Below are 27,704 nucleotides of genomic sequence, written 5' to 3'. Positions count from 1 at the left end.
CGCGTTGCTTTCGCTGAAGCCTGGAGAGCAAGACTCTCCTGGCTTCAGGGATAGCCGCCTGAAGCCTCCAGAGTGCAGTGGGAGCTCCCACCACGCTCCAGAGGCTTCACGTTGCTTTCGCTTAAGCCAGGAGAGCGAGAGGGATCGGTGCACACCGATCCCTCTTGCTCCCCTGGCTTCACTTCACTGGAGAGGCGCTGCACAGCTTTCCCTCTCTGCGCAGCGCCCCTTCAGCGAAGCAGGAGGAGAAATGGAAAGGGCTCCATTTCTCCTGCCACTTCGCTGAAGGGGCGCTGCACAGAGAGGGAGAGAATTTTTTTCTTGTTCTCCCCCTCTAAAACTAGGTGCGTCCTATGGTCGGGTGTGTCCTATAGAGCAAAAAATACGGTATGTCCTAAGGAAAAGCGGGACATTCCTGCATCAAATCAGAAACCAAGACGGCTTCTGTAAATCCGGGACTGTCCCTGGAAAACAGGGACACTTGGACTGTGCCTTAAAGGTAAAGGTAAAGGTACCCCTGCCCGTACGGGCCAGTCTTGACAGACTCTGGGGTTGTGCGCCCATCTCACTTAAGAGGCCAGGGGCCAGCGCTGTCCGGAGACACTTCCGGGTCACGTGGCCAGCGTGACATCGCTGCTCTGGCCAGAGCCAGAGCCAGAGCCGCACACGGAAATGCCGTTTACCTTCCCGCTGGTAAGCGGTCCCTATTTATCTACTTGCACCCGGAGGTGCTTTCAAACTGCTAGGTTGGCAGGCGCTGGGACCGAGCAGCGGGAGCGCACCCCGCCGCAGGGATTCGAACCGCCGACCTTTCGATCGGCAAGCCCTAGGCGCTGAGGCTTTAACCCACAGCGCCACCTGCGTCCCTAGGACTGTGCCTTAGCAAGCACATAAAAAGGTGCACGCAAGAAGATGGTGCCGATGGCTCAGAGACTCTTAATTGTGAGTTTGTGAGCTAGAAATGGATCTCTGCTAGCCTAAAAACTGTTAAAAGGTTGCAGAGATCACCGTTTTATTTTACTTTTGCATCTTCACCCCCAAACAATCTGTCTGTGCAATCCTGTGTATGCTTCCTTGGAATTAAGTCCCAGCAAGTTAAAAGGGGCTTGCTCTCAGGTAAGAGGGATTACAATTGCCGCTGGAATGGCGGAGTCATCCAAAAAGTCATTCAAAAAGAACACAGCCTGATAGTCAATAAATATATTGTAAATGTATTCTTTAAAAGATACATGAAGAAAAATGTGTGGGTGTTTATTGTTTCCTTAAGTCACTTGCTCTGCAGCCATTTCACTTCAAAAACTACATATTAATTTACAAGGCACAGGATTATAGAGGCAAAAAGAGGCTGTCCAGATATTTATGAGGAAGCTTAGAAATAAGAAAGCTATGTAAACTCCAATTTAATAGGGCAGAAAGTTTAGGTACTCTGTGAAGGTAGAAAGGCTTGGCTGTTAGTGATTTTAGTGATTTTTTTTGTTGACAGGCTTTTACAATGGGTCTTATGGATGTATCTTTCCGAGTTTAACTCCCACAAGACCTCAAATGTATTGTATTTTTAATTGATCTGTCCCATTCATTCACTTATCGTTAGTATTCCTTTCCTCTCTCTTGCTTTTCAGGTAGCCTTGAGCTGTTTTGGAAAGGCAGAGTATAAGTGTTTTACAATAAGCAATCAGTAAATATTTTAAATGATTTTACTATATTAACTGGAATGACCACAACTTCTGATTCACCTTAATTGATTTATGGACTGTGGCGTTAAGTATTCTGTGACGTTTTGCATTCATGAAGCAGAGGCTGCTGGTGTACTTGTGCCACCATCTGTGTGGGACATACAGTCTTTAGAGATTTTATATATCCACAATCCAGTCAGATTCCCTGATGACACTTTGAAAAAGGTGAGGGTAGTAGTGCTTTAGCTACCGTATTTTTCGCTCTATAAGACGCACCAGACCACAAGACCCACCTAGTTTTTGGAGGAGGAAAACAAGAAGAAAATATTCTGAATCTCAGAAGGCGGAACAGCAAGAGGGATCGCTGCGCAGTGAAAGCAGCAATCCCTCTTGCTGTTCTGGCTTCTGGGATAGCTGCACAGCCTGCATTTGCTCCATAAGACGCACACACATTTCCCCTTACTTTTTAGGAGGGAAAAAGCGAGTCTTATAGAGGAAAAAATACGGTAACTTTAAAAACTTTGGTTAAAACAGAGCTGTAACTAATACACAAAAGCAAAAGTCTCCCCAAACCAATGATGGCAAAGCCACGTCCTCTAAAGAGTTCAGCTGAAAGCTGCACAGTAAGGGTAGGTTCATTATGTCTGCAGCTGTTGGGTTATCTTCCAGAGCAAAGGTATGTGATGCAAAGCACCAAATCCAAATGCAAAACCTAGAGCTCTAATGCAAAACCTCCAGCCGTTTCACTGTTCATTCTCACCACAGATTTACATTCAAACAAGAACCCCGTTGAAATTGAACAGGGCACAAACAAGCAAATGGTGCGCTGTTAATCACGTGTACATAGATGCAAGATAAGGGGAGACAGAGAACATATTAATTTTAGGGCTGGCGTACAGAACCAGATGGAGCTGATGAACAAAATTGGTTTTAATCTCCCTTTGTCTGCCTTATTTGCCCTTCTCGTGGCTCCTGCAACAGAAAATATGGAGCTGCATATGGCTGCTAGGAACCATTCCAGCAGCCAAGAGGTACAGACTGATGGCACCCTTTGCCAACGCGTAGCCAGCTTCTATACCGAAGCACTGGGGCAAGCGATTTGAACATGAAATACCAAGCTTCAGAAACAGATGTCAAGTTGTTTTCATTCCTTTTTCAGAAAAAAGAAAAGCCTCCTTGTTGTTGTTTTTTACTCCCCAAATGTGAGTCTGAATGGTGACATTTCAAACATAAGATGCTCGCTCATTATAAATGAAATGCAGTGATGCTTAGAATATGAAAAGAGGACAACAGGCTCCTATGCGTGTATACAAAATATATTCAGTCCATGATTCCAAATGCATTTCAAATGTGCAAAAGCTGTTCTTCAGGGGAAGAGGTATTTAGTGCAAGAAAATGTTTGAAAACCTGAAAAACCTGTTTGCCAGAAATTATTTAATGGGGGAATCCATTGCTTGGGAGTTTCATCTGGTGGAAGAACACCGGGCACCTCGGTCACACAGATGACATAATGTATGAAATAGGAAGTCCATGTGGGATCCATTTCATATGCTATACAGTGGTACTGTGGGTTAAGTACTTAATTCGTTCTGGAGGTCCGTTCTTAACCTGAAACTGTTCTTAACCTGAAGCACCACTTTAGCTAATGGGGCCTCCTGCTGCCGCTGCACCGCCAGAGCACGATTTCTGTTCTCATCCTGAAGCAACGTTCTTAACCCAAGGTACTATTTCTGGGTTAGCGGAGTCTGTAACCTGAAGTGTTTGTAACCTGAGGTACCACTGTATTACCTGTGTGGTAAAAGTGTGTGGGAAGGCTGTTCCTCTACCGTGTCAGGATGCCAAGTAATATACACATTATGACAAACATGAAATAGCAGGAAACAACTCATGTGTATCATTTGCTACAGAAGTATGAAGACTTCCAAGACACTACAGTTGCTGCATCTGTACATGCCTCAACTCTTCTGTAATCTCTCTTCCCAAATGACTTTTTTTAAAAAATCCCCAACAGTTTAGGTGTACTCTGCCTCTCCCAGTGTTTTCTAGTTCCCATGGTTACTGAACTTCCTTCTTTATGCATTTTTATGAAATACTTCATTGCTAAGGCAATCCCAGATAGATAGGGCTGGGCGATATCTGGTTTTCAACATTGTGATATATCGCCAGCTAAACATCACGATACACTGGTATGTCACAATGTCTGAAATAAGGATGGAGGTATGGAGAGGCATTGGCTGGCTTCACGGTTTTTCCTGCATTGTGATTTTTCCCCCCATAACACACACACAAACACAATATCATGATTTGGACTTCAAATCTGTTTTGGACGATATATCACCCAGCCCTAATCCCAGAGCAGGTTACATTAAAATAAACAGAAAATAAGCATTAATACAAAATAAAACAGACAAAGCTAAAACTAGCCAGATTAACAACGATTCAGCAGGCTCCTTCAAATACATGGGCTGCTTTGCCACACACAGTATATACACAAAGCATCAAATGTGGCGACAGTAATAATAATGCAACAAAACACCACCACCACAAACTGGCTTATAAATATAAAACCAAATTTACTAGAATAACTAGAATAAACGTTTATTGCACATGTAACTTGTACATTTATCCACTCCATGTTTACAGTATCTCCAGGCTTTGTTGTGCACATGGCACCTTAGTATGCTTGTTGCTTGAACGGTTACAAGTCTATCTCTATTCTAGTTATTATTCTAGTAAATTTGGTTTTATACTTATAAGCCAGTTTGTGGTGTTGTTGTTTTGTTGCATTATTGCCATACTGTGTGTGGCACTCCCCACAAAAAGCCAGGTGCAGCCTGAATCAGCTACAAAACTACCGCCAAACCTCAATCACCAGCCTACTTCACTCTTGAGAGTATTTTCACACACGGGACTAGAAGTGTGTTTTCACTTGAGAATACAGAGCAGTCTTTATACTGGCTACAAATGCACATCCTATTTCAAGATGCCTTCTTGATCACACATTAACACATTCGCGTGGGTATACAAGCGAGGCCAGCAGAGCTCGAGGATACTTTTATCATCATATGTGAAAAGTATTACCATGTCACTCTCCTAGCCCTCCCACAACAGTTCTGTGCAGCAGTACTGTGCGATGAAGGGTCTTCATAAGCCCATTTTGCTAGGTGGATATTGACAACCGAACTGATACTATGCAGAGTCTTCCACCATCAAGACACTGAAATGAACTGGGCCTAATAGTTTACATCCAAGAGGTTACAACTGATAGAGAGTGTTTAGTAAACCGCCTCTTGTTTGCTTGCTAAATGTAAGAAAGGAAATACATTTCTTTAAATGCACATTGCAGGACAATGTAATTACAGTGGTGCCTCGGGTTACATGCGCTTCAGGTTACAGACTCCGCTAACACAGAAATAGTGCTTCAGATTAAGAACTTTGCTTCAGGATAAGAACAGAAAGCGGGCTCTGGCGGCGCGGTGGCAGCGGGAGGCCCCATTAGCTAAAGTGGAGCTTCAGGTTAAGAACAGTTTCAGGTTAAGTACGGACCTCCGGAACGAATTAAGTACTTAACCTGAGGTACCACTTTATTGTAAAATCATGAGGAGAGGCTAAATCTTCATGCAATACTTTTAACACATGAATTTGAGCCTAGAGACTGGCAGCAATGCAGCACACTCAGTGGCGTAGCATGGGGGGTGCAGGGTTAGGGGGCGCAAATCCACGGGTTAGGGGGCGCAAATTACTTGCCTTGCCCCGGGTGCTGACAACCCACGCTGCGCCACTGAGCACACTTGTCAGAGCTGCCTCCAGGTCCCAGCTCACAGAGGACCAACGCTAGGCTGTAGTTATGTACAAAAGTCTTTATTGAGATTCAGTTTCCATTTTAAAGCCGCAGCGTGCAGCTCTACGTCCCGACCTTAGACCGGCGAAGTCCCGTCTGAGTCTCCTCCCCTTCCACACCAGTTTAAGACTCTCGCCTTGCTCCACCTCTTCCTAAGTTCCTTTCTCCTCTGGGCCCTCCTGCCCGCTAGGGTCTCATCTTTCCTGGACTCCTCTGACGCTGACCCTGACGATTCTTGCCCCTCCTTCCGGCGGGCTTTAGGACCTGGTTCCCTATCCGGGCTACCTTCTGTGCCGCTCGCCTGTACCTTTGAACTTGGCGCGCGCGCCCAACCTGCAACTTTCCTCTTGACCGTTAACTCGCTCTCCGATGGAGGCGTGGTCAACCCTGACTCATCTTCTCTCGCTGGTGGTGCATATGTGGGCTCTGACACCTGGAACTCCTCCCCCCCACTGCGCTCTGGTGGGGAAGCTGGTCCTGATTTCCAACTGCTGCTCTGGGAGTCCCCGCTGGCCCCTTGCTTCTGGGGTGTCCCCCTTGGCTCGCCCCTTGCCCTGCCCATCGACGCCCCCTTCTGTGAATCTTCCGATTCGCTGGAGAGGCTCATGGAATCTCTCGGGCTGCTGTCATATTCTCCTACGCTGCCCTCGGATTGCTCCCCCTCGCTCTCCATCTCTTCTCCTCCCTGCGCTCCTGCTGAGTCCCTGACAACACTTAATGATCTTCCCCTGCAACAGTATCATTTGCTGAGAGCTTTTCCCAAATGAAAAACTATATACAGAATCTTGTCCCGTCTGCACTACTCTCATATAGCCAAGACTGTTTTATGTTGGGTATCTAAGATTTAAAAGAATGTGAATTGGGAGGTATGCAGTTCACTCATTGTTTATTTGGGGGGGGAGGGACAGCCTGTTTTAGCTGAAAATGATGAGTTATAAATGGTACTTTTACAAGTGACCTCCTTACATAGTAACATCACAACTATTTTCATTTTATTATTTATTATGTTTGCAATATTCTGCTGAGCAATTACTGGAATGCTGTAAGTACTTGTCGCACTAGAGAGCTTTGTTCCATTTGCTAAATCAATTTCAGCTCCCACAAAGAACCAGCTAATGCTCAGCAGTGTCTTTTTTCCCCTTTTTTTTGGGGGGGGGTCTACTAAATGAAAAAAAAAAGTGCTTTATGGATATGATGAATATTCTATTTTAGAATTGCATTATCACTCTGGTAACTTTTTTTTTAGCCACATGAATCTTGTCAACTGCAGTGGACTCATGCCACCATCAGAAAACCACCAGGAGGAAGCTGCATTCCCCAGAATTCACTGCTGAACATCACACTATAATATTGTATTTGCCTGCTCTGCAGGTAGGAATAGGGAATCATACCTACATATGCATACAGTATACTTTCCCCCCCTTACATGCACAGATATGTATACATATACATACATAGTACTGTGGTACCTCGGGTTAATTCATTCCGGAGGTCTGTTCTGAACTTGAAACTGTTCTTAACCTGAAGCACCACTTTAGCTAATGGGGCCTCCCGCTGCTGCCGCACCGCCGCCAGAGCACGATTTCTATTCTCATCCTGAAGCAAAGTTCTTAACCTGAGGTACAGTGGTGCCTCGCAAGACGAAAAGAATCCGTTCCGCGACTCTCTTCGTCTAGCGGTTTTTCGTCTTGTGAAGCAAGCCCATTGACGGATTAGCGGATTAGCGCTATTAGCAACTTAGCGGCTTTTAGCGGCTTTTAGCGGCTTATCAGCTTAGCGGATAAGCAGATAAGCAGCTTAGCGGCTTAGAAAAAGGGGGGGAGGGGAAAAAGTTGGAAAAACTCGCAAGACATTTCGTCTTGCGAAGCAAGCCCATAGGGAAATTCGTTTTGCGAAGCGCCTCCAAAACGGAAAACCCTTTCGTCTAGCGGGTTTTTCGTCTTGTGAGGCATTCGTCTTGTGGGGCACCACTGTACTATTTATGGGTTAGCAGAGTGTAAGCTGAAGCGTATGTAACCCGAGGTACCACTGTCCACCTTTAGTAAAATCATGGGCATATCCTTATAGAGATGAAATGGCCCCACAGAATGAGCAGATGGAAAAAGTAATTGGTAAATGGAGGGCAATTAGATGCTCATTCCTACCACTTCTTGATGAATCATGCATGCACCTCTGGCCAAGAGCCCAACACTTGACTCCTTGACCCCACTCCACATTTTACTTCTCCACATCTCATGACAGCCCCAACTCTCAACGTTCTTCCCCTCTTTTGTGGAGAGGGGGGGGACATAGTTTCCATAGGAATACAGTGCTGGAAGTACAGCACACATAAGAGAAACTGTTAACTGATTGAAGCTCTTTGCAAAAGCACTTTGTCAGACATGTGTATGTACGGAAGAGTTCTGGCCGTTTGCAAAAGGGGGGGGGGAATAAAAGGGCAAAGCAACTTCAGACAGGAGCTGAAGTACCATTCCCCACCAGTGCATTTATTGTTAAAATTGGTAAGTCTTTTGCAAACACACATCCACTACACTTAAAAACCACTAAATGCAGAAAAGTGTCCCCTAAAATAACTAACCAATGAATAACTGAGATAACAAATTGAGAGTAAAATGAGTATCTGCAATAAAAAAAAAAGCAGATCCCCACTCTTCAAAAAGATAGCATTTTCTGGATAGCACTTTACTGCCCCCTTTTGCACTTGTAACATTAGAACAGGTTTGAGCATGAATGCACTGTTCTAAATACCAGCAAGATAACAAGAGGGCAACAGTGCTGTAGGTTCACACAAGAATAGGCTGTCAAACGCTGTGTTTTGAAGCATTATAGTAATTGCCAAAGATGCAAACCGTAGGGATGGTGAGTCAATTCATTTCAAGCAGCTACAGAACAAGTCAGTGAGTAGGGGGTTAAACAGAAATCACCTGCCTTTGTATAAGCACATCCGCACTTGGGGGTCTTTCCTGTTATTTCAGGCAAACCTACTTTCGGACATTTCCAAGGCAAAACAGTAGAGGCTGGTTTGTTATAGTTACGGAAAGAAAGGCATAGCAAGGAGGCAATGTGCTGGGAGGCCACAAGGCTGCATTTGCAGAGTCTGAAGGGTAGAGTATTAAATGCAGATAGCTATTTCTCTCCCCCCCCCCACCAGCCAGGTCTTTATATAGTGGCAAACAAACAAAAAAATATTTTTATGCAAGTGCACAATGAATGAGAAACCCAAATTCTGAAAGCCTACAGCACCAAACCAGTTCAACAGCTCTGAACTGTAACTTCACTGCCAGGTCTGTATGTGTGGCCATGCCTCTGTAAACCTCCTTTTTTTCTACGACAAGACACTGAATCTACCGCCTAGTGGCTGATTATTTGAAAACTACTAATTCATACAGACAATGGGAAAGAAGGCACTCCCTCCGTAAGTAACCTCAGATTCCATTTGACAAAAGCCATGTGTGCCTTTACATTTAAACTTTAATCCATTTCCTTCTGTGATCCTAAAATTACTAAAGAAGTCACAATAATATTAAATTTCACTGCCTACAGCACTGTGCAACCGAACCTGCACTGCAATGAAAGCAGACTCCCTTTCGATATAAAGACTGACATTCTGTTTTGTAGCCACAACATACAGGAAGAGCTTGATGCTGCTTCAAAGCGCAGCATGTGTTTTTGCATGCACACTATTCAAAATATACTGCACAGATCATGTCTAAAAAATGGCAGCAAATTTGCCAAAACAGTATACCTAAAATAAAATAAAAATACTCTGCACCATAGCTTGCTGCAAATATATATATATATATATATATATATATATATATATATTGACTCAAGAGAATTCTTGTGGGAGCTCTGCAATCTGGGAAGCAGGAAACGCCCTTTCCTTGCGAAGATGTAAAGATTTAAGTGTGTAAGAAGAGAGAGTGGAGAGTGAGCCTAGCAAGCACCTCTTTTCGAAAGTTCTGAATCTCAGCTCTTTCCAAGCTTGCAGAGAGACCAGCTGGTATCTGCCAGAGTGCACTTTTTAAAGGGCACCATAAATCACAAGCCCAAGCTGGTAGAGATAATGCAACAAGACTGTGGCAGTCTAGCAGAAGCTCAGCGTCCCTTATTCAGAAATCCCCTTTTCAAGACGTAAGAGTGTAAGGAGGCAACCCTTAAAAGTTTTGAGACTCCTTCCTCTTAATTACAATTTGTCGGCACCTGTGCAGTCTTGTTCTGAGTCACACAGCAAGAACAAAAGAGGGTGGGGACTCCCTTGTCCTTTGGCTGGAATGTTCAAGCACTGACTATGTGTCAGAAGAGATACTGGTTTTGCTGTTCCTTGAGAGAAAGAGAGCATGTGGTTTTTGCCTAGTTGAAGAAACCACAAGCTTCCTTAAGCACACTTGTTTTCAAGCTGGGATGCGTAGCACCAGTCATTTCTAACAATGGCAGTGTCAGCAGTTGTGGCCAATTCACACCAAAACTTACTTTCCCCTGCCTCTATGCCAACTGATTATTGCAGTCGCCTCCTAATACCAGACTCGTGAATACTAGGCCCAAAAGATACACACTGTCACAAGCCTCAAAAAAATTAAAATTGCAGGGTTCAGCCAGTACAGAAATCAAGCTTCTTTTTACCCGAAGAAGGGTACTCATCATGCAGATCTCCTGAGGTATTTGAGAATGTGCATATATAAAGTGAATGAATCAACCTCAAATCCATTTCACGTAAATTTTAAAATTTACATGGAGAGTTCCCAAATACCTTTGTGTCAAAGTATTCCCATTCAAACTGTTTATCCATCGTCAACTTTAAAAAAACACACACACCAAAAAACACTGTAGGGAAGATTTGTTAGGAAAGAGCCAAAAGAAAACCAAATCTAAACCCCTCATGTGCAATCTTGATCTAATCCAGTTTCCTAGTCAGGGAATTTACTACAACTTTGGCAGAAAAAATGTGAGAAGGATTGCAAGATGGAACAAAAAGGTCTGTAAAAGCAAAAATAAATAAAGAACATGGTGTTTATTATAGCCCACCATCTATACAACCATGGAACACACCAGCACCACAATTCACCTTGTATCCCATGGTGCTGTGTTAGGCACCAGCACACACCTAATATACAAGCAAGCACATCACAGTTTGGGCTGCATAGTTCGCTGGGACCCAAAATTGGTGCTCACACAGGAAAAACACAAACCTCCATTTGCTTTTTCGTGTGCGGCTTCCCAAGTACTTTGACAAGAAACCATTTTTAACATTTTTAGGTGTACAGTGGTACCTCGGTTTAGGAACTTAATCCGTTCCAGAAGTCCATTCTTAAACCAAAACTGTTCTCAAACCAAGGTGCGCTTTCCCTGATGAGGCCTCCCGCCGCTGGTGACCTTCCACCATTCAGATTCCGTTCTTAGACCAAGGTAAAGTTCTCAAACCAAGACACTGTTTCGGGTTTTGCGGAGTTTGTAAACCAAATCGTTCTCAACCGGACTGTTTTTAAACCAAGGTACCACTGTACATGTAAAACAGCAGAAGTGTACATCTAAAAACACCAAGAGCACGCCCACAGATGCACCCAGAATATATTTAACACCGTAGACTGCTAGAAGCCAAAAATGAATGACAAAAACATTTGAGGCCATCGGAGTATGTATACTCTCGCTGAAGACTTGTCCAATATGGAATCCTTGTGATGCCCAATTATGGTGGCTCAAAAAGGACAAAGTCAGTTCATTATTGCACACAGGCCAGGGCTAATGAAAACAATGGCTTCATGTCACAATTCCTGTGTGTGGGTGAGGGAGAACAGAATTGGGTCCACCGGAAAAACCTTCTGCTGAGCCTATTTTTTACTCCTCCTGTCATGCCAAGTGTATCTGGAACCATCTCTCCCAAGGGTGTGAGGCAAATTAGGCAGTGACTCAGGCACGGGAGTTGTGCATATGGATGCAGGTGTGTGGTGCTTTGCATCTGGGTGATAAAAGCCTGTGGTGTGTGCCAGTGTAAGGAACAGAATTTGGTCAGTAGGCCTAACCTATTCCACCCACTCACCCAGTCTCTGTGGGCTAAATTTGAAATGCAGGTGGGGTCACCCATGGGTGTAGCCAGAATCTTATGGGGGGGCAGAACTTTTGCTAGGGGGACAGTTGATTGGTCAGTTAGTTAAGTATTTCTATTGCTTTAATTGGCTACGCCCATGGGGTCACCCACATTTCAATCTCCTCAGATCACAATGATGCTTCTCTATACCCAGGCCTTTGGCTGATTAACATTCTATGGCCTTTTAAACGTGTTTGTGGGAAGGGGGTGTTCTCATTTTATATTTTTATATTTTTAAAATGGCAACCATTTTAAGTGGGTCCAAATGATATGCAGGCCCTTTGGGGAGCAGAATGGGACATGATTATATTGTGTATTGTGAACCGCCCAGTGATCCTCAGAGGAAGGGCTGTACAGTCATAACTCAGAAGTCAAACAGAATCCGTTCCGGAAGTCTGTTCAACTTCCAAAACGTTCAACTTCCAAATTGGAAGCTGCGGAAGCCCCACCAGACGTTCGGCTTCTGAAAGAATGTTCAAAAACCGGAACACTCACTTCCGGTTTTTGATCATTCGGGAGCTGAGATACAACTGTATACAGATTTAATAAATAATAATAATAATAATAATAATGGCACCAGGCGCATAGCTGTCGACGTTTCCCTTTTTTTAACGGAAATTCCCTTATTCCGAATAGGATTCCTCACAAGAAAAGGGAAAAGTTGACAGCTATGACCAGGTGACATGTTTTTGCCCATGCACTTGACAAATGTCAACAATCAGGCGACTGTTGCTGCTTGCAATGAACTGCTCGTGGTGTGAACTCAATGGAACTAACTTCCAGGTAGATGGTGCATAGGATTGTGCTGCTAGAACAAAAACAAAAACCCTTCTCTCACACAGCTTGGCTGCCTTGCCAGCCAACATGATTTTCCCTGCTCAGCTCACTAATAAAATCTAGAATTACCTTGAGAAAAGAAAAAAGGGGGGAGAGAGATAAAGGTTAAAGCTCTGTAGAATGACTAAACCAGACTGCTCCTGAAATAAAACTGAAAATTAATTAAATGTGAAGAAAACAACTGGAGTGTGGACAGAAGACGCAAACGGATGGCAGAGCCCCTCGCAGGAGTCAAGGTGATACTAATGCCAAATGGCAATTTTGCCCACTGAGGCATACAAATCAACCCTGCTTGGGCACCAGTTAAACAGATGGTAAGCACCAGCCAAAGTAGACCTGTAGTGAAGATACCGCACTCAATGAGAGCCAGCAGTAAAGCAATGTGCAGATTTATGTACAGGACTGCCAGACTCCTTGAACCCCACTTGCCAAAGCAGGTAAGCTTTAATGAAGGTTTTGATGTTCGGGACTGAACTGTGCTAGCTTGTTGCAAAACGAAGTCGATTTGTTTGCTTGCCCTTTTCCATGCCAAATGTGTGTTCAGGGCGAGGCCCAATAGCTCCTGCAGCAGCACATCACAGCTGGTGACATAATGCTGGCATTGTGAGCTGGCGCACTGCAGAACGACTGTCCTGCTAAATCAGCAAGAACTCCCACTGGCAAAATGGCATGGCACCCCATGGCGCATGGCCGGGTAATCGAGAAATGGACACAACTCATCCTAGCATTCTCAAACTCAGTCGCTTCCAGCGCCATGAAGGATCCACACACAGAAAACAACCCTTCTCCCAAGATCTGTCTGTGAAATGAAGTAACTTAAAACCAAAGGACGTTTCACCATGTTGGAATTTACAGAAGTGAGAGGAGACCTTTCTCCTGCCTCAGAGACCTCTGGTAAGAGCAGTGGGCTTGTGGTGAAGAGAATCACTCTGCACAATAGGAAATGGGGAGGGGGCTCTTCGTGGTTTCTGCCTTCGCCCCAGCATGGTTAAGACTCATCAAAGCTAGCATGCACAAAACATTTTGGCCAGCATGGAATTCTGCACCAAAGGAAACGTCCATGCCCATGTACATATTCACTGCACTTGTGCACATCCATTGCCTCAATAGTATTCTCCCAGCCCCCAATGCATTCCCCCATACCAGGGCTAGGGGAACTTTCAGCCCACCAAGTCTCTCCATTTGGCCCATTATGCCATTTTGCTAAGTCACTCCTACCTAACTTCTGCGGCGGTACATTTTGAATTCTTATGGGGGCCCCTTCGCAATCAGCATCAAGGTCTGGGTAACCATGGTTCACTGGGATTGTTCCACAACAGATCACCACATTTTAAAAAATGTAACTACTACATCTCCAATTTTGATTAAACTTGCTCTACTGAATTATCTCATACAACGCGTTTGCAAAAAAAATACTCTTTTTTCTGGTTTTTTCTAGCAAGCTGCTCACCTACAGTTTCATCCTCTGAGAGTTTCCTTGCAATGTCATTTTCTAGAGACAATGTGCATAAAGAATTTAAGCGCTCTTCAGCAGAACAGCCAACTTAACCATGACACTCCACCTTTACATCTATGCTCCTCACTCTCAAACTTTGGGGTTGTTGAAATATATACATAAAAAAATTAATCAATTTGAGTTGTGCTTTGAGAGAGGCTTCTGACGAAGCCTTCAGAAGTTTCTCTCAAAGTGCAACCTTGCCCTGTGCTTTGAACAAGCTTATGAGGACCCCGTGGGCAAAAACTGCTGCCTGATGTTATTGCGATGTTGACAGGTGGACAGCTCCTCCCACTTGTCAAACTTGGCCATGAAGGGTTGGGAAGACAACAGTCTCCCCTCCAGCCCTGTGCCAAATTTAGATGGGAAGCACCGCAGGTAGGGAACTGACTTTTCTTGCTTATGTTGCAACATTTCACAATGCTGTTTATTTTAGTTATACACAGGCTGCCCAGTAGCATCAGTTCTCCATTCAAGCTGCCTCAAGCAGTGGCAAAAAGGGGTAAAGATGTTTTAAATATATAAATCTTTTAAATATACAGTATAAGCATTCCTTGCAAAATTTGATTTGAGTGCTGTGGGCAACACCCCCTCTGGTAAATTCTCTCACTGTATACCTCCAGATCGGATGCGGGTGGCGTTGTGGGTTAAACCACAGAGCCTAGGACTTGCCGATCAGAAGGTCGGCGGTTCGAATCCCCACGACGGGGTGAGCTCCCGTTGCTTGGTCCCAGCTCCTGCCAACCTAGCAGTTCGAAAGCACGTCAAAGTGCAAGTAGATAAATAGGTGGGAAGGTAAATGGCGTTTCCGTGCGCTCCTCTGGTTCGCCAGGAGCGGCTTAGTCATGCTGGCCACATGACCTGGAAGCTGTATGCCCTCGGCCAATAAAGCAAGATGAGCGCCGCAACCCCAGAGTCAGCCACGACTGGACCTAATGGTCAGGGCTCCCTTTACCCTTTACCTTTATACCTCCAGATCACCCCACCAACAACAACAGAAAGAAAAAGAGAAACTGCATGTACACATGCTTTACTTTCCCATGAGATCTGGGTTAAAGCTTGATCTGGTATGATGAAAATGTGCCTAGAAAAACATGGAAGAGAACTTCACTCTTTCAATTTCCACTTTTAACTGTACACTTTTCATTAGTAGAGGCGGTGCTAAGACACTATGCAGGTGCCAGTTGAAGGCCTCATGGGCACCACGTTGGCTAACCCCACCAATAATGCTATATAAAAATAAAAATATGTACATCCTAATTTGTTATTGGATTACTGTAGACAACTACCAGGATGGACTCAAGTCTCATTTTAAGGCATTGGATTTTGCTGAATACAAAACGTTCTGGACACCCCTGGATGTTTCGCTCACACAACTGGCAGGAGTTTCTATATCCAGTATAGAATGGTGTGTTCCAAAGCATCTCTAATTCTAAAAGGGCACACACAAGTTTTTAATAGAAGTCAAGCTGGCTGTTATCCGTAGCTTTCCCCCACAGCTTCAGAAGAAGGGTCATCAGTCCGATGCGATTTATTAACCAAGGATTAATAATGCAGCACAAACCTGACACTGATAGCTGGAATATCCTAGAGGATGTGACCCTGGGGTTTATTCTTGTCTATTCCTTTTAATAGCTCTGCAGTTTCACAAGTGTTGTTTAAACTCTTTGGGCACAATGAGGAGAAATAAACCCATCAGCCTTTATATAGTTCATTCTGGGCAAGAAGCAGCTATATGAAGGCAACTTTTTCAAACTTTAAAATATGGCATTTTGCTGCTTCCAGATTAAAGCCAAGTTACAGGGAACCAGGCAGAGGGCCTTCTCGGTAGTGGCACCCACCCTGTAGAACGCCCTCCCACCAGATGTCAAAGAGAAAAACTACCAGACTTTTAGAAGACATCTGAAGGCTACCCTGTTTAGGGAAGCTTTTAATGTTTGATGCATTACTGTATTTTAATATTTTGTTGGAAGCCTCCCAGAGTGGCTGGGGAAGCCCAGCCAGATGGGCGGGGTATAAATAAAATAATAATAATAAGAATAAGAATATAAACATTAAGTAGTCTGCTACGTGTATGTTTTGTTTACACGTTACTCTGTAAAGATCCACCAAAATGAGGCAACCACGCAGGTACAATTGACTAGAAATAAAAACAAACTTTCACTGCTCCACTCACCCTGCTACCTTCTAACTGTTACCACTAGATACAGATCAAAGATGTCCAGGTGTTGTGTTGCACTTTTACAGAAAGCAAGCAAAGGGAGAATCTGCAGCAATGTTCACAATGTTTCCTCTGCTGTAATCTTAGTGTAGACACGCTATACAGGACACGGATACTGCACCATTTATCAAATCCACTCAAGTTCTTTTTTTAGTTAAACTGGCTACTTTGTACTACATATTAGCTATGTTATAACTAAATTGCAACAGCTGCGAATCAGCAGGAAACTGAATTTCAACTCCTTAAATACTGTAAACTTTTAAGGAGCTGATCCAGCTTTTCTTTTCTTTTTTGTTTTTAACCCAACTCCTAATGTATTTCCAATTATTCTAATAGGAGCTGACTTGAGGACTTAATTACGCATGTCTTTTGAAAAATGATGTAACAATATGTTAATGATAATGTTTGTTTTAATGGATTGGATAACCCAAAGTGCTCTCAGAGATTGGACGAAAGCAACCTGTGCAATCTGGGTCTAAACATCTGATGCAGTGAAGATCCAAGGTGGATGGGCTGGAGGGTACATTTAAGCATAGCAAGGCTTCATTGCATCACCCATCGCATGCTGCAGACCCTTAATCTTTCAGCAGCATCATAACCAGAGTCACTTGGATCCAAGCTTCACATTAATTTCAACGCAAGTATGGAAATGCATTTATTAGACTGCTGTATGACTCTTGGGTACTCAATAGTTCAGAGGGGTATGTACTAGAGGGGAAAAAACAATAATCCAAAAGGCCTGAATTGTGGCCTTTCACACAACACACATGTGTAAACACTTATATTTTATAAATATTTCTATATTTGGAGTCAAACCATTCCTTCTGAAACGGACAAAACATTTGGATTGCAAAGCAAAAGGTAAATTGACTGCTACAATATACTGTCTCCAAAACTGAGTTAGACCCAGATTTCCACTGACCTCAGAGGAATGCAATGGTAACATAATTCGGTATCATTAAAATGATGGCATGTCCAGCATGCAGAAGTTATTCTGTGGGCCCTTAATGTAAAACAGTCTCAATTTATGGGTTTGTTTGTTTTAAAAGAAGGGAATGGACAAACTAGTGCCACAAAAATTTGCTGCTTTTAAGAGAAAAATTAGTTACAGCAACAGATCAAGCGCTAATGGCTTCCTTTGTGTGTTGTGAATATGCTTTGCAACAGAAAGCACTATCTCCCAGCTGCAAAATTTTCACTTGAAGACGTGTATACAGGTAAGTACAACGTTAAGATTTGCATCCACACTTGCTTTCAAGAGGGGATGACATAAAGAAGCCTGCTTGACAGCTACTGCACAGGAAGCACTTCATAAACAATTTCCTCTTCTCCTGTGCAGTATTAAATGTGCACAGTTTTATCTGTGATGTTTCTGAAATGTGACATGACAGGTAGGTTCGAAAGCTAAATGTTGGATAATGGTTAGCAAACAAATGACATTGGTTCTTGCATTATTTCTTTAATCACTTTAACCCTTGTTCCAACAGAAAGGGTAAGGCCAGAGTAATTCAGCTGCTTCTTTTGTGATTTGCCTTCCATAAATATGCACCAGTCTGCATTTGAAAAGCTGAAGGAGGCCGCAAGCTTGCTGGACATTTATCATGCCCTGTTCCCTGTGAACAAGCAAATACTTTAGTTGAATAGCCCATTAGCAATCATTGTCAAATGCAGAATGCAAGGTGCTTGGATGTGACCAGCCTGTAAAGTAGAGGGCATTGCCCCTGAGCTTTGCATAGTATCTGCAGCAGAAATGGATCTTTTGCTATAGATTTCTGAAGGTTAAGCTGGGACACTGGAGAACATCGCCGTGCATGAGACTTTAGACATTACACAAATACACTCAACCCTCAGCAGTGCATTTATTAAACCATATTAACTTTGAGCAGCATGTCAATTTTGGGTTTGGAAAAATGGTTATGGGTCAAAAGAATGTTTCAAAGAGGTTCTGCAAAAGAAAAGGAAAATGCTGCAAGTTTTTTGGGGGGTGAAATCAGTTGGCTTTCTCTCAATATGCCAAAACTCTAAAGCACAGTAACCCACAAAAACAACATATTACAGCTAGCAAGGAAGTGCTGACATGTGGGTTTTTGCCAGACTTACTCCATGATCTACTTTACACCAATTGCCTTTTGTTTTTCTACGTGTAGCCTTACAATTTATTTGGCTTTTTCTATCACACAGACAAGTGATAAAAGAAGGAGCTTCTCGTCTGTAATATGGTGGCTCATTATGTAATAATAGTTGACTAGCTTTTGGCTTCTTTTTACTAACTGTGAGGACTCTAGCAAGACAGGAGTCTTAAGTTATTTTATAAAGGGCAGTTAAAAGCAGATGTACTGAAGAATGCGTGCAGCAGCGAACCATTTCTTTTCTTACTTTTACAGCTACTACAAGCCCTAAGGATATATGGCAGTCAGCAGGGGTAAACTTCCTTTATGCTGGCCTAATTCCATTGAAATTAATGCAACAGAGTTTGATCCAACTGTTTCTAAAGTGAAGTAGGTCCACCGTGGAATTCGAGCTTCAGGCTTCAGCCCTTCAGAAATAAATGCCACCTGGATTAAGCGCTTCAAGTTTATTTGGGGTGTCTGGAAAAATGTAAAGAAGGATTTCTCCACTTCTTTTCTCTTCTCAGGGGTTGTGAAATAAGAAACAATTTTTAAAAAAAGAAAATCTCCAGAAGGATCATCTGGCCAAGGGGAAAGGACAATGTGGAATGTTTATTTTAGCTTCTCCTGTGGTGTGCGAGCTGCAAGGGCCCTGTCTGAAAGATGGCTAGAATCAAAAGCCTCCTCTCTTTTCTTTTCAGATAACCTCAACGCCACCTATCCCCTCTGCTCTCTGTTCCTTGCCAGCATGTCCCTGCCTGAATATCCCAAATAGATTAAGGAAACAAACTCCCAAGTGCAGCTAATCCCACAGAATGACCGTCGCCGCTGGGCCAGGAGTTAAAAAGGAAAAACTTCTACGCCAGAACAATTGCAGTGATCCGAAGTTTTAATCAGCCCAAATCTCGAGCAATAAAAAAAAGGTAGTAAATGAAATCTACCTTTACCATATTATACGCTACCAATGAGCAAGAACTGAGCAGCTTTTCTTTACTGCTTCAACCAGCCAGGCTACAAGTAGGCCTTTCATACTTCCTAATCCCAGCCCCCAAGTTTTTTTCTGCAATTCTCACATAATACCTTGCAGCCCTGAAGCAAGACCCTTAGTTTCTCCTTTCATAGACGTGTCATTTCTAACATCAAGCTAATCTATATGTTGCCATGGCATCCCCCTTTATCTGCCTTTACATCTTATGAGCTGCATGGATTTACCACATTATTTTTATCTGAAAGACAGAAAATGGTGGTTTTATTGCCATACAATCAGATTACCGCTGCTAGTTTCTCTATGCCTTTTTACCATACTTCAATCAAAGGGGATCACTTTCTTTATACCCTGCCCTTGATTTACATTACATCTGTAAAGGCCTAGTCTGGGTTGTAATCCCCTTATTAACTAGGAGCAGGGTTGATTTGCCTAAAAATAAAAGCAAATTGTGTCAGACCTTTTCACTTTGTTTTTGATTCGGAACTACAAAATGGATTACCAAAGAAATCTCCAGAGTTCACACGGCCGCTATACTACTGAATTTAAAATGAGAATTAAACAAGTTAAACAAGAGGAACTGTGTCAACGGTTTACATTTTCCATCATGGGTGAAGGGATGAATAGCGTTATGTCTTTGTGTGCACCAGCTTTGCAGAGAAACAATGGAGCCACGGGAATTCTCTTTCCAAGCAGTTCTTACACTGTCTTGGGCCATCACACCATTCCTCCCCCCCCCCCCCACAGTCTACTTTACATTTGCCAGATACAAATTGGGGGGGGGGCTATAACTTGAAAATATGAAAACATTTTAAGTTCCAAGCGTGGCATTTAAAGTTATTAAGTTCCCATGCTTTAATCAAAATGTTTAACCACTCAAGCCTTCCTAACATTATGCTAATGGCAAGTTTATATAAAGGCCATAAATGAATTGGGGGGGAAATGGAGTTCTGAACACTCTTATCCCCCCAGAATATCATGTCTTTTGCTTGCATCAGTAAAGTTGTAAGTAGTCAAGCTTGTTTAAGACTAGATCTGTACCCATCTACCACAAAAACCCACATAATTGTAGCGTCTTTAACAGACTTCCTAAAGGTGCAACTTCTCACAGAGACTTATCCTGAGGTAAACTTTCTACCAATTTCCTATTCAAGAAATGTTTCCTGAGCAGAAAGTTGTTCTGTGGCCCTTAAAATAGGACAAAGGGTGGGGAGCGCCCTTTCCTATTAGGACTTCAAGTTTATATGATAGCAATTTACCTTTACTGAACTGGCAATGTGATTCTAGGCCTGTCTAATCAAAAGTAGGCGCACTGAGTTTAATTGGACTTACTCCCAGGTAAGAACTTTACTTTAGAAGACATACAGATAAGAGGCTTTGAGATGATTGCTGTAATTACAGCAATTTTGATTGCGACCAATCGTGTGTTCTAACTGACCGTAGAAAAACGAGTCAAGAAATTTTCTAAGTTTCATGCAGAGGTTTAAGAGAGTCACCAAATGTAAGATGTTAACGTCTTGCAAACCTTGCAAGGAGCGTACAGTATTTGAAGGCTGCCATCCTATAGACATTTTAAGGTAAAGGTAAAGGTACCCCTGCCCATACGGGCCACAGTCTTGACAGACTCTGGGGTTGTGCACCCATCTCACTCAAGAGGCCAGGGGCCAGCGCTGTCCGGAGACACTTCCGGGTCACGTGGCCAGCGTGACATCGCTGCTCTGGCGAGCCAGAGCCGCACACGGAAACGCCGTTTACCTTCCCGCTGGTAAGCGGTCCCTATTTATCTACTTGCACCCGGAGGTGCTTTCGAACTGCTAGGTTGGCAGGCGCTGGGACCGAGCAGCGGGAGCGCACCCCGCCGCAGGGATTCGAACCACCGACCTTTCGATCGGCAAGTCCTAGGCGCTGAGGCTTTAACCCACAGCGCCACCTGCGTCCCCATACATAGACATTTTACCTGGGAGTAAACCACAATGAATTGATTAAACATACCTAAATCCAGTGTAGCAGTGTATGCTGCTGCATAGTGGTTAGTGTTCTCAGAACAGCACCTGGGAGACCCATGTTAAAATCCCCACAGCTACAAAGCTCAGTGGTGATCATTGCCTGTCCCAGACCTCTCAGCCTAACCTCACAGGGTTGTTGTGAAGATAAGATGGTGGGTGAGAACCATGCACACTGACTTGAGCTTAGAGTGAGAATTATAGAGTTGGAAGGAGCTGCTTTGGAGGAAAGACACGGGATTACAAGCATAGTAAATAAAATAAGTTTTGTGCTGCCTGGGACTTTGCCTTTGAGCAGTAAGTGGCTAAATCGTGGCTTGGATACAGAGATAGCCATGTTAAGAATAGGTCCTTTGAAGGCATGGTTAACTTCACGGCCATTGATTTCAGTGGGTCTACCCTACGCATGACATGTCTGGGATCCAACCCTATGTTTTAGATGAAATCTGAAAAAACAAAATGTTTTGGTTTGGTAAGTTCAGCTTGACTGGTACAAAGCACACAAGAAATAGCTGTTAAAAGGAACAGCCTTGGCTCGCTCAGCGCTGGAAGTACTAGGCCACTGCCAGGCAATTTTTTATGAGCTTTGGCAGCCTAGTTAATGCAAAAATACCTGAAAGGTTTTGGGGTATGCTACTTGCCTGCCCTATCAAAGAAGAGGCTTGCAAGTGTTCCATTTTCAGATTTGCTAGCTCAGAAGGAAGTACCCAACCATTTGATACATAATCCAGTGTGCGAGTCAGCTCCAAGCATCTTCATATATAATATATTGCGTTTCTCCAATGTAACTCTATAATGGTTAGGATTAAGAAGCAAAGCTCCAGGATTCCCAAATAAATCCTTGTCAAGTAGGAGTGCTTCCAAACGCGCTGCAAGATAGCATTTCAGCAAGCTCTTTATGCTCCAGTAGGCCGAGTTTTCTTGTGAAGCAAGACTGTCCATTACTTACAGTTTATCATCCTGACAAAATGCAAGGAATGGGGATGTGGAAGCACTAACAATTCATTCTATCCTTGGCACTTTGTCCCCTCCCCGCCCCCTACTTCTCTATATTAAAACCGACAAGATTAACCCAAACACAAATTGCAGAGCACAGTTCAAGGGGCTATTCAGTCGGCAGTGAATGTGCATTTGTTTGCCTACAAAAAAAAAATAAGAATTTCACAAACAAACAATGAGAAGCAGGCTGGTTTTTGCCACTGAAAAGATGGCTTAAACTGGGCCATCAATTGTAGGCCGTTTTATCAGCCCTTGACAGGTTAGTGTTTACTCAGGCTAACTGTGGCGGATTTTTACGTGTAATAGGTTATCAGAGATATTATTTAGCTATTTGTTTGCCTTCCCTTGGTCAAATTACATCTTGCTAAGGAAAATAGTCCCAGGGTTGGTGGATAAAGAAAAATGATTAGCTGACAGAACTACTCCATTTAAGGGGTAAGGCAACATCAATTTAGCCAATGTTATTGATAAGGAAAGCTCCATCCACTTCAAACTAAAAGGTACTATGAATAAACTGCAGTTTGTGGTTTGTACTATTAAGTTGGGCAGTTGTGGTCATGTTAGCTCCACTGAGGAAATCGAGAGTGGAAGAAGGGAAATATCCTATGTTGAGAAGTGTCCCTGTAGTGACCTAAAAGTCTATTTTGCTATGCTTTCCTAGAACCTGGGTTTCTCATTGTCTGAAGCCTTACAACAACAAAAGTAGCATCCAAGAAAAAATATTCCTTTCCGCCTACCTATATGCTCACACCTTTTAGGCAAAGCAATATAGGCAATGTATCCTACACTCACAAAAACATGGAATATTTAAATGAAGGAGCTATTAGGTTACAGCAGAATACTATTGAAAATACAATCTGGGTGTCTTCTTGTCATCCCTTCCACACCACCTGCTAAAAATTCTGGTCACTAAAGCAACTCGCAGAGCAATCGCAGTTTAGGAGGCCATGAAGGAATTTGGATTACTTTCTTCTACAGTCTTATCACATATCCACTATGAGCCTGGCTAAAATTCTTCCTTTCATTGCTTCCCTGTATAACAGATATATGAATCGTAAACGGTTCGTATTTAACTTCATTAAATGAATTAAACACTTCATTCCGGGGCAGTTATCTTTGGAATTGGTCTTCATATTCTCCTGAGAAGTTACTGAGGTGAGAGGGAAGCTCTCCGGAAGACAACTGCATTTTATTTCTGATTTAATAAGGAAACATTATCTATTCTTCTTCAGGCAGACAACAGTGATGAATTCTAAACTGAAATACGCTCTCCGAAAAGTGAAGATCCTGCCACCACTTAGAGCAATACGAATAATGTACTGCATTTGAAAATTTTCCTTAAGTGCAGGCCTCCGCAAGGCCTATAAAAATCACAGGCCACAGCCATTTTTAAAGAGAGAGAGAGCGAGAGAGCACAAACCTCAGGTCACTTCTAGCATGCTTCTGCCAGTGCGCTGAGTAAGACTAATCTATTTGGGTAAACAAAATTTAAAATCACATCAGCGGACAAACAAGTGCTGTATTTTAAGTTGGGAATAAAAGCATAAGTAATTCAACTGTAGTCTTGATAAACGTTCGACCTTTTATGAGTTTACGCAACAAGGGGAAGATGTTAGATAGAATTACTGCTTTGAGGGCGAGGCCACGCACTGTAAATAGCGACTCAGGCCATTTGAGACTGAAAAGGAAAGCTTTCTCTAAAAGGGGGGGGGGTGCACCCTGAAGGCAGGTTAGGCCTGGAAGCAGCCAGAAGAATAATGACCACAGCACAGCAGAATACCGATATATATTGGAAGAGTGACCTCTGTAGGAATAAAGCGATCACTAGACTGCTGCAGCAGTATGCGGGAGAATATGCCATTCTCCTCTAAGGCTAAACTTAATGCTATCAACTATGTGGGTTTTCCCACTCCCAACAAATACACACACACTCACATACAATAATTTCAAGAAATGCATTTCCCCCTTAAGAACAGGCACCTTCCTTGATTAAACACAAATGTCCTATCTGACATTTTCCAGGTTTGAGAGAGAACTGGAACAACAAGCTCAAATCCATAGTGTCAACTGCAAGTAAGGACCGTTTTTCTGCACACACAGACAGAGAGAGGGAGAGGGAGAGGGAGAGAGAAGCAATTTCTTTGTATGTCTGCCTAGGGAAGGGAAGGGAAGAAAGCACCGCTGGGCTGAACACGCACGAGATCCCGCTAAAGATGGACCAAGGCTCCTGCATTATAATGAAAACAAATGGCCCCTCTTTGGTTTTCCACATTAAAAAAAAACCCAAACCCTGCATGTTATCAAGGTCCAGAAGCCTGCTCGTAAATCTTCCTTTCCTTGGAAAAGGACAGGAAGGGAAATCTAAAAGGGAGCAGAAGAAAAATGGAGTCAGAATGTGATTTCCCGAATAAACTCCTTTGGCTTTCTAGGTCTAAATCCAAACTTGCAGTCATTTCACACGGAGCCTGCAAGCAACACACACAGGCGCCCAACTGAAGAGCTATTTCACACTTGTGAACCGGACCATTTCCTCAATGCGTTGCTCATTTAAAGGTATTTTAACAGCCGTTTGACCGTGTTTTATAGGAGAGCCTGTCTTCTGTTCACATCCAGCAAGCTTGCTCAGGTTTTATAGGCGTGTTGTGCTCTGCTCATTTTGAATAAACTACTTCCTAAGACATCATTAAACAAGGCACCGTTATCACGTCTTCTCGAAAATTAATTCTCCCGATGAGGACACTGGCCAGATTTTCACTTGTACATCTTTCTCTCTCACACACACACACACTAACGAAGAAACCTGACCCTAAATAGGCTTCTCAAAGTTTGAATAGTCAGTTTTATCTATAGTAAAACATCTTCCAAGGCAAGAGAAATCTCTCTTCCCAGAAGCCTCACTTTATTCCAAGTATACCTAAAGTTCACTATTGGCCGTCCACCGCTGCAAGCATTTCATGGATTCACATGCTCCTGAACTACAAACAGGCCATGCCTTCTCCTAGTCTTTTTACCCAGAGGTTTTGATAGGTGGCACATATAGATACGATCTTAAATCCACTGGAATCAAGGTGCAAACTCCTCTCAAACTCCCACCTTTTGCCTTGCTGCATCAATGGTTTTCTGGAGAAACTATCTCAATCCACTCCAACAGTTATGCGTAGAGACATGCTCTGACCCTGCTGGGGCCACTTCCATAATCTTTGTTCTGCATGGTTTAGTAATGGAAGGCCAGAAATGAAAAAGCTGGGCTCATCATGACTCATCAGCCCTGTTTCCAAGGATCTAAGAGACTTCACTTCACCTAATGGTCAAGCTAACTGGGAGTTTATGTAGCAGTGGAGAGGGAACAGCTGGTTTATTCTGGCACCCTTCCCTACTTTCTCATGCTGGCTCCTCACTCCACACCACTGCAGCACTGCCCTCAAGTAGACCCATTGTCAAAACTGTCTAAACTTCTGCCAGCTTCCTGGGCCGGCCGCACAACCGGGTCCAACAGGGTTGTTTTCTGGTTGGCTTTCCTTCCCGCAAAACCAGCGGCAGAATAAACACACAAGTGTCTTCCGCTGCGCTCCATTCATTCACACGAAAAACCCGAGCGTAGGACCCAGAGGGCAGGCTCAGGCTCCAACCTTCGCTTTTGGATCGGATGAATGCGGTGCGTTTAGGATCGGTGATGTGTGCGCGCGCCCGTAGCAAAAATAGCTGAACCTTCCTCCTTTACGCACGCACGGGTACCCGAGAGAGAGAGCCTCGCCACCCGCTAACCAAGGCCCAGAGCTCCGCACTGTGCGCCCTGTAGAAGATGCAGGATCGGGCCACCTAGAAGGGCCAAGACTTCTCCTAGTCCATTTGCTCCGAGAGCAGAACCGATCCCCAAGCGCACCCCAGACCAGATCCCGCGGCGGATGCCAGACGTGCCCACCCACCTGCCTGCCCTTGCGCACCGCCCCCCGTCCCCAAACCCCGGTCCGGAGAGAGATCCGGGCTCCCCGCGCACTTACTTGGAGTTGGAGGAGTTCCAGTAGATGGGCTCGAGCACCAGCGAGCTGGCCAGCACCGTCCGGCACAAAAGCACCCAGATCCCCCAGCAGCACCTCCCGAACGGGGATCCCCCCCGGCGCGCTACCATGGTCGGGGGCGCTGCCGCCGCCGCCGCCGGGTCCTGTCCCAAAGGCTCGCCAACTCCGCGGAGGAAGACGACGGCGAGGACGACGACGACGACCACCAGGCAAGCGAAGGCGGCGACCACAATTCCTCCGCCCGGAAGAAGGAGCCACCACCAGATCCCGGGCAGGGAAGGAGCTCGCCCGGCCGGCTCAGTGCGTCGGACGCCCGGGCGCCGGCATGGAGAAGGAGGAGAAGGAGCCGCAATCCCCAACTGGAAGCGCCCGCCAAGGAGAGAGACGCCCGCCGCCGCCCCAAGGACCGGAGCGAAGGCCGGCAAGAGCACGCGAGAAAGGCGCCGGAACGCCCAAGTCCCCCGTGGGCGCGTCCTTGGCCGCCTCTATAAATCCACCTGGAGAAGGAGACGCAGCAGGTCCCGCCCGGCGCATCCACGGGGCTTCATCCTCTCCTTGGCCCGGGACGAGGGCAAAACCAACCCGCAAAAATAGGCAGCCTTCCTCCCGGCGACCGAGGCAAGCGAGAAGGCTCCGGCGGGCTCCCAGCGCCCGCGCCGAAGACGACGACGAAGACCAGGCGAGGCGACCAGCTCACGGCTGGCGAAGGCGCACCGAGGAAGGCGCGCTCTCGCTCGCTCGCCGCAGCAGCAGCAGCCCTTTTTTTCTCTTCGCTTTCCCGCTTCTCTTTCCTTTCCCCCCTCAACTTCCCCTCGTCCCCGCGCTGTGGTCCGCTTCCTCCTCCTCCTTCTCCCCGCGCGGCTACAAACAAGCGCTCCTCGCCGCGGGCTGCCGGACTTCCCCGCCGCGGACTCCTCGTTGGCTCCAGAGGCGAGAGTGAGGCTCCGAGCGCCGCGTCCTCGCTCCTCTCTATAAACGCGGCCACCCCCCTTCTCCGGCAACGGCGGCGCTGGTTGGGCGACGCCGCTGTCACTTACGCCAACCTCGCGCCCAGGCTCAGGCCCCGCATTCCGAAAGGGGCGGGACCTGCGCGCGAGGGGGGGGGGGGAGAGGGTGGCGGGAGGGAGGGAGGGAAGGGCGTCGACAGGTAATCCAGTAGCTCCAGTCAGTCACCTCATAGGGTGGGGATCATTATGGGTCGCAAACGCTCTTTCCCAGCCGAGTATTTTTATGTTGAAAATAAAAGCGCACTTAGATTTTTGTTACTTTTGAAATTAAATAAAAACCTTTGTTTTAAAGGCGTTGGGGAAGCGGAGGGCGGCTTCTTTGGGCTCCCAAACTTTGAGGGACGGGCGGACCGGCGCTCCTCAGGCAGCTGGAGCGCAGCGCTCGCCGGGCTGAGCGGCCGCGCAATTCCACAGCGCCATATAACCCTCGC

General features: G+C 44.8%; 1 protein-coding gene across 2 annotated transcripts in view; it reads right to left on the bottom strand.

Moving 5' to 3' along the window:
- EFNB2 (ephrin B2) overlaps positions 1 to 27,234 on the bottom strand; it is a 58,503-nt gene extending 31,269 nt beyond the window's left edge. Inside the window, exon 1 of one of the 2 annotated variants that reach the window (XM_079972984.1) lies at positions 26,249 to 27,234. In XM_079972984.1, coding sequence (XP_079829110.1) covers positions 26,249 to 26,376 — 128 coding nt within the window. In that variant the 5' untranslated portion in view covers positions 26,377 to 27,234. The remainder of the gene's footprint in view (positions 1 to 26,248) is intronic. The other variant, XM_079972983.1, reaches the window with a different exon arrangement.
- Positions 27,235 to 27,704: the final 470 nt, after the last annotated feature.

This window comes from Podarcis cretensis, assembly GCF_951804945.1.
Source record: "Podarcis cretensis genome assembly, chromosome: 4".
Taxonomy (NCBI): Eukaryota; Metazoa; Chordata; class Lepidosauria; order Squamata; family Lacertidae; genus Podarcis; species Podarcis cretensis.
The sequence above is the reverse complement of the archived record's forward strand: the minus strand, read 5'-3'. Positions and strand labels throughout refer to the sequence as shown.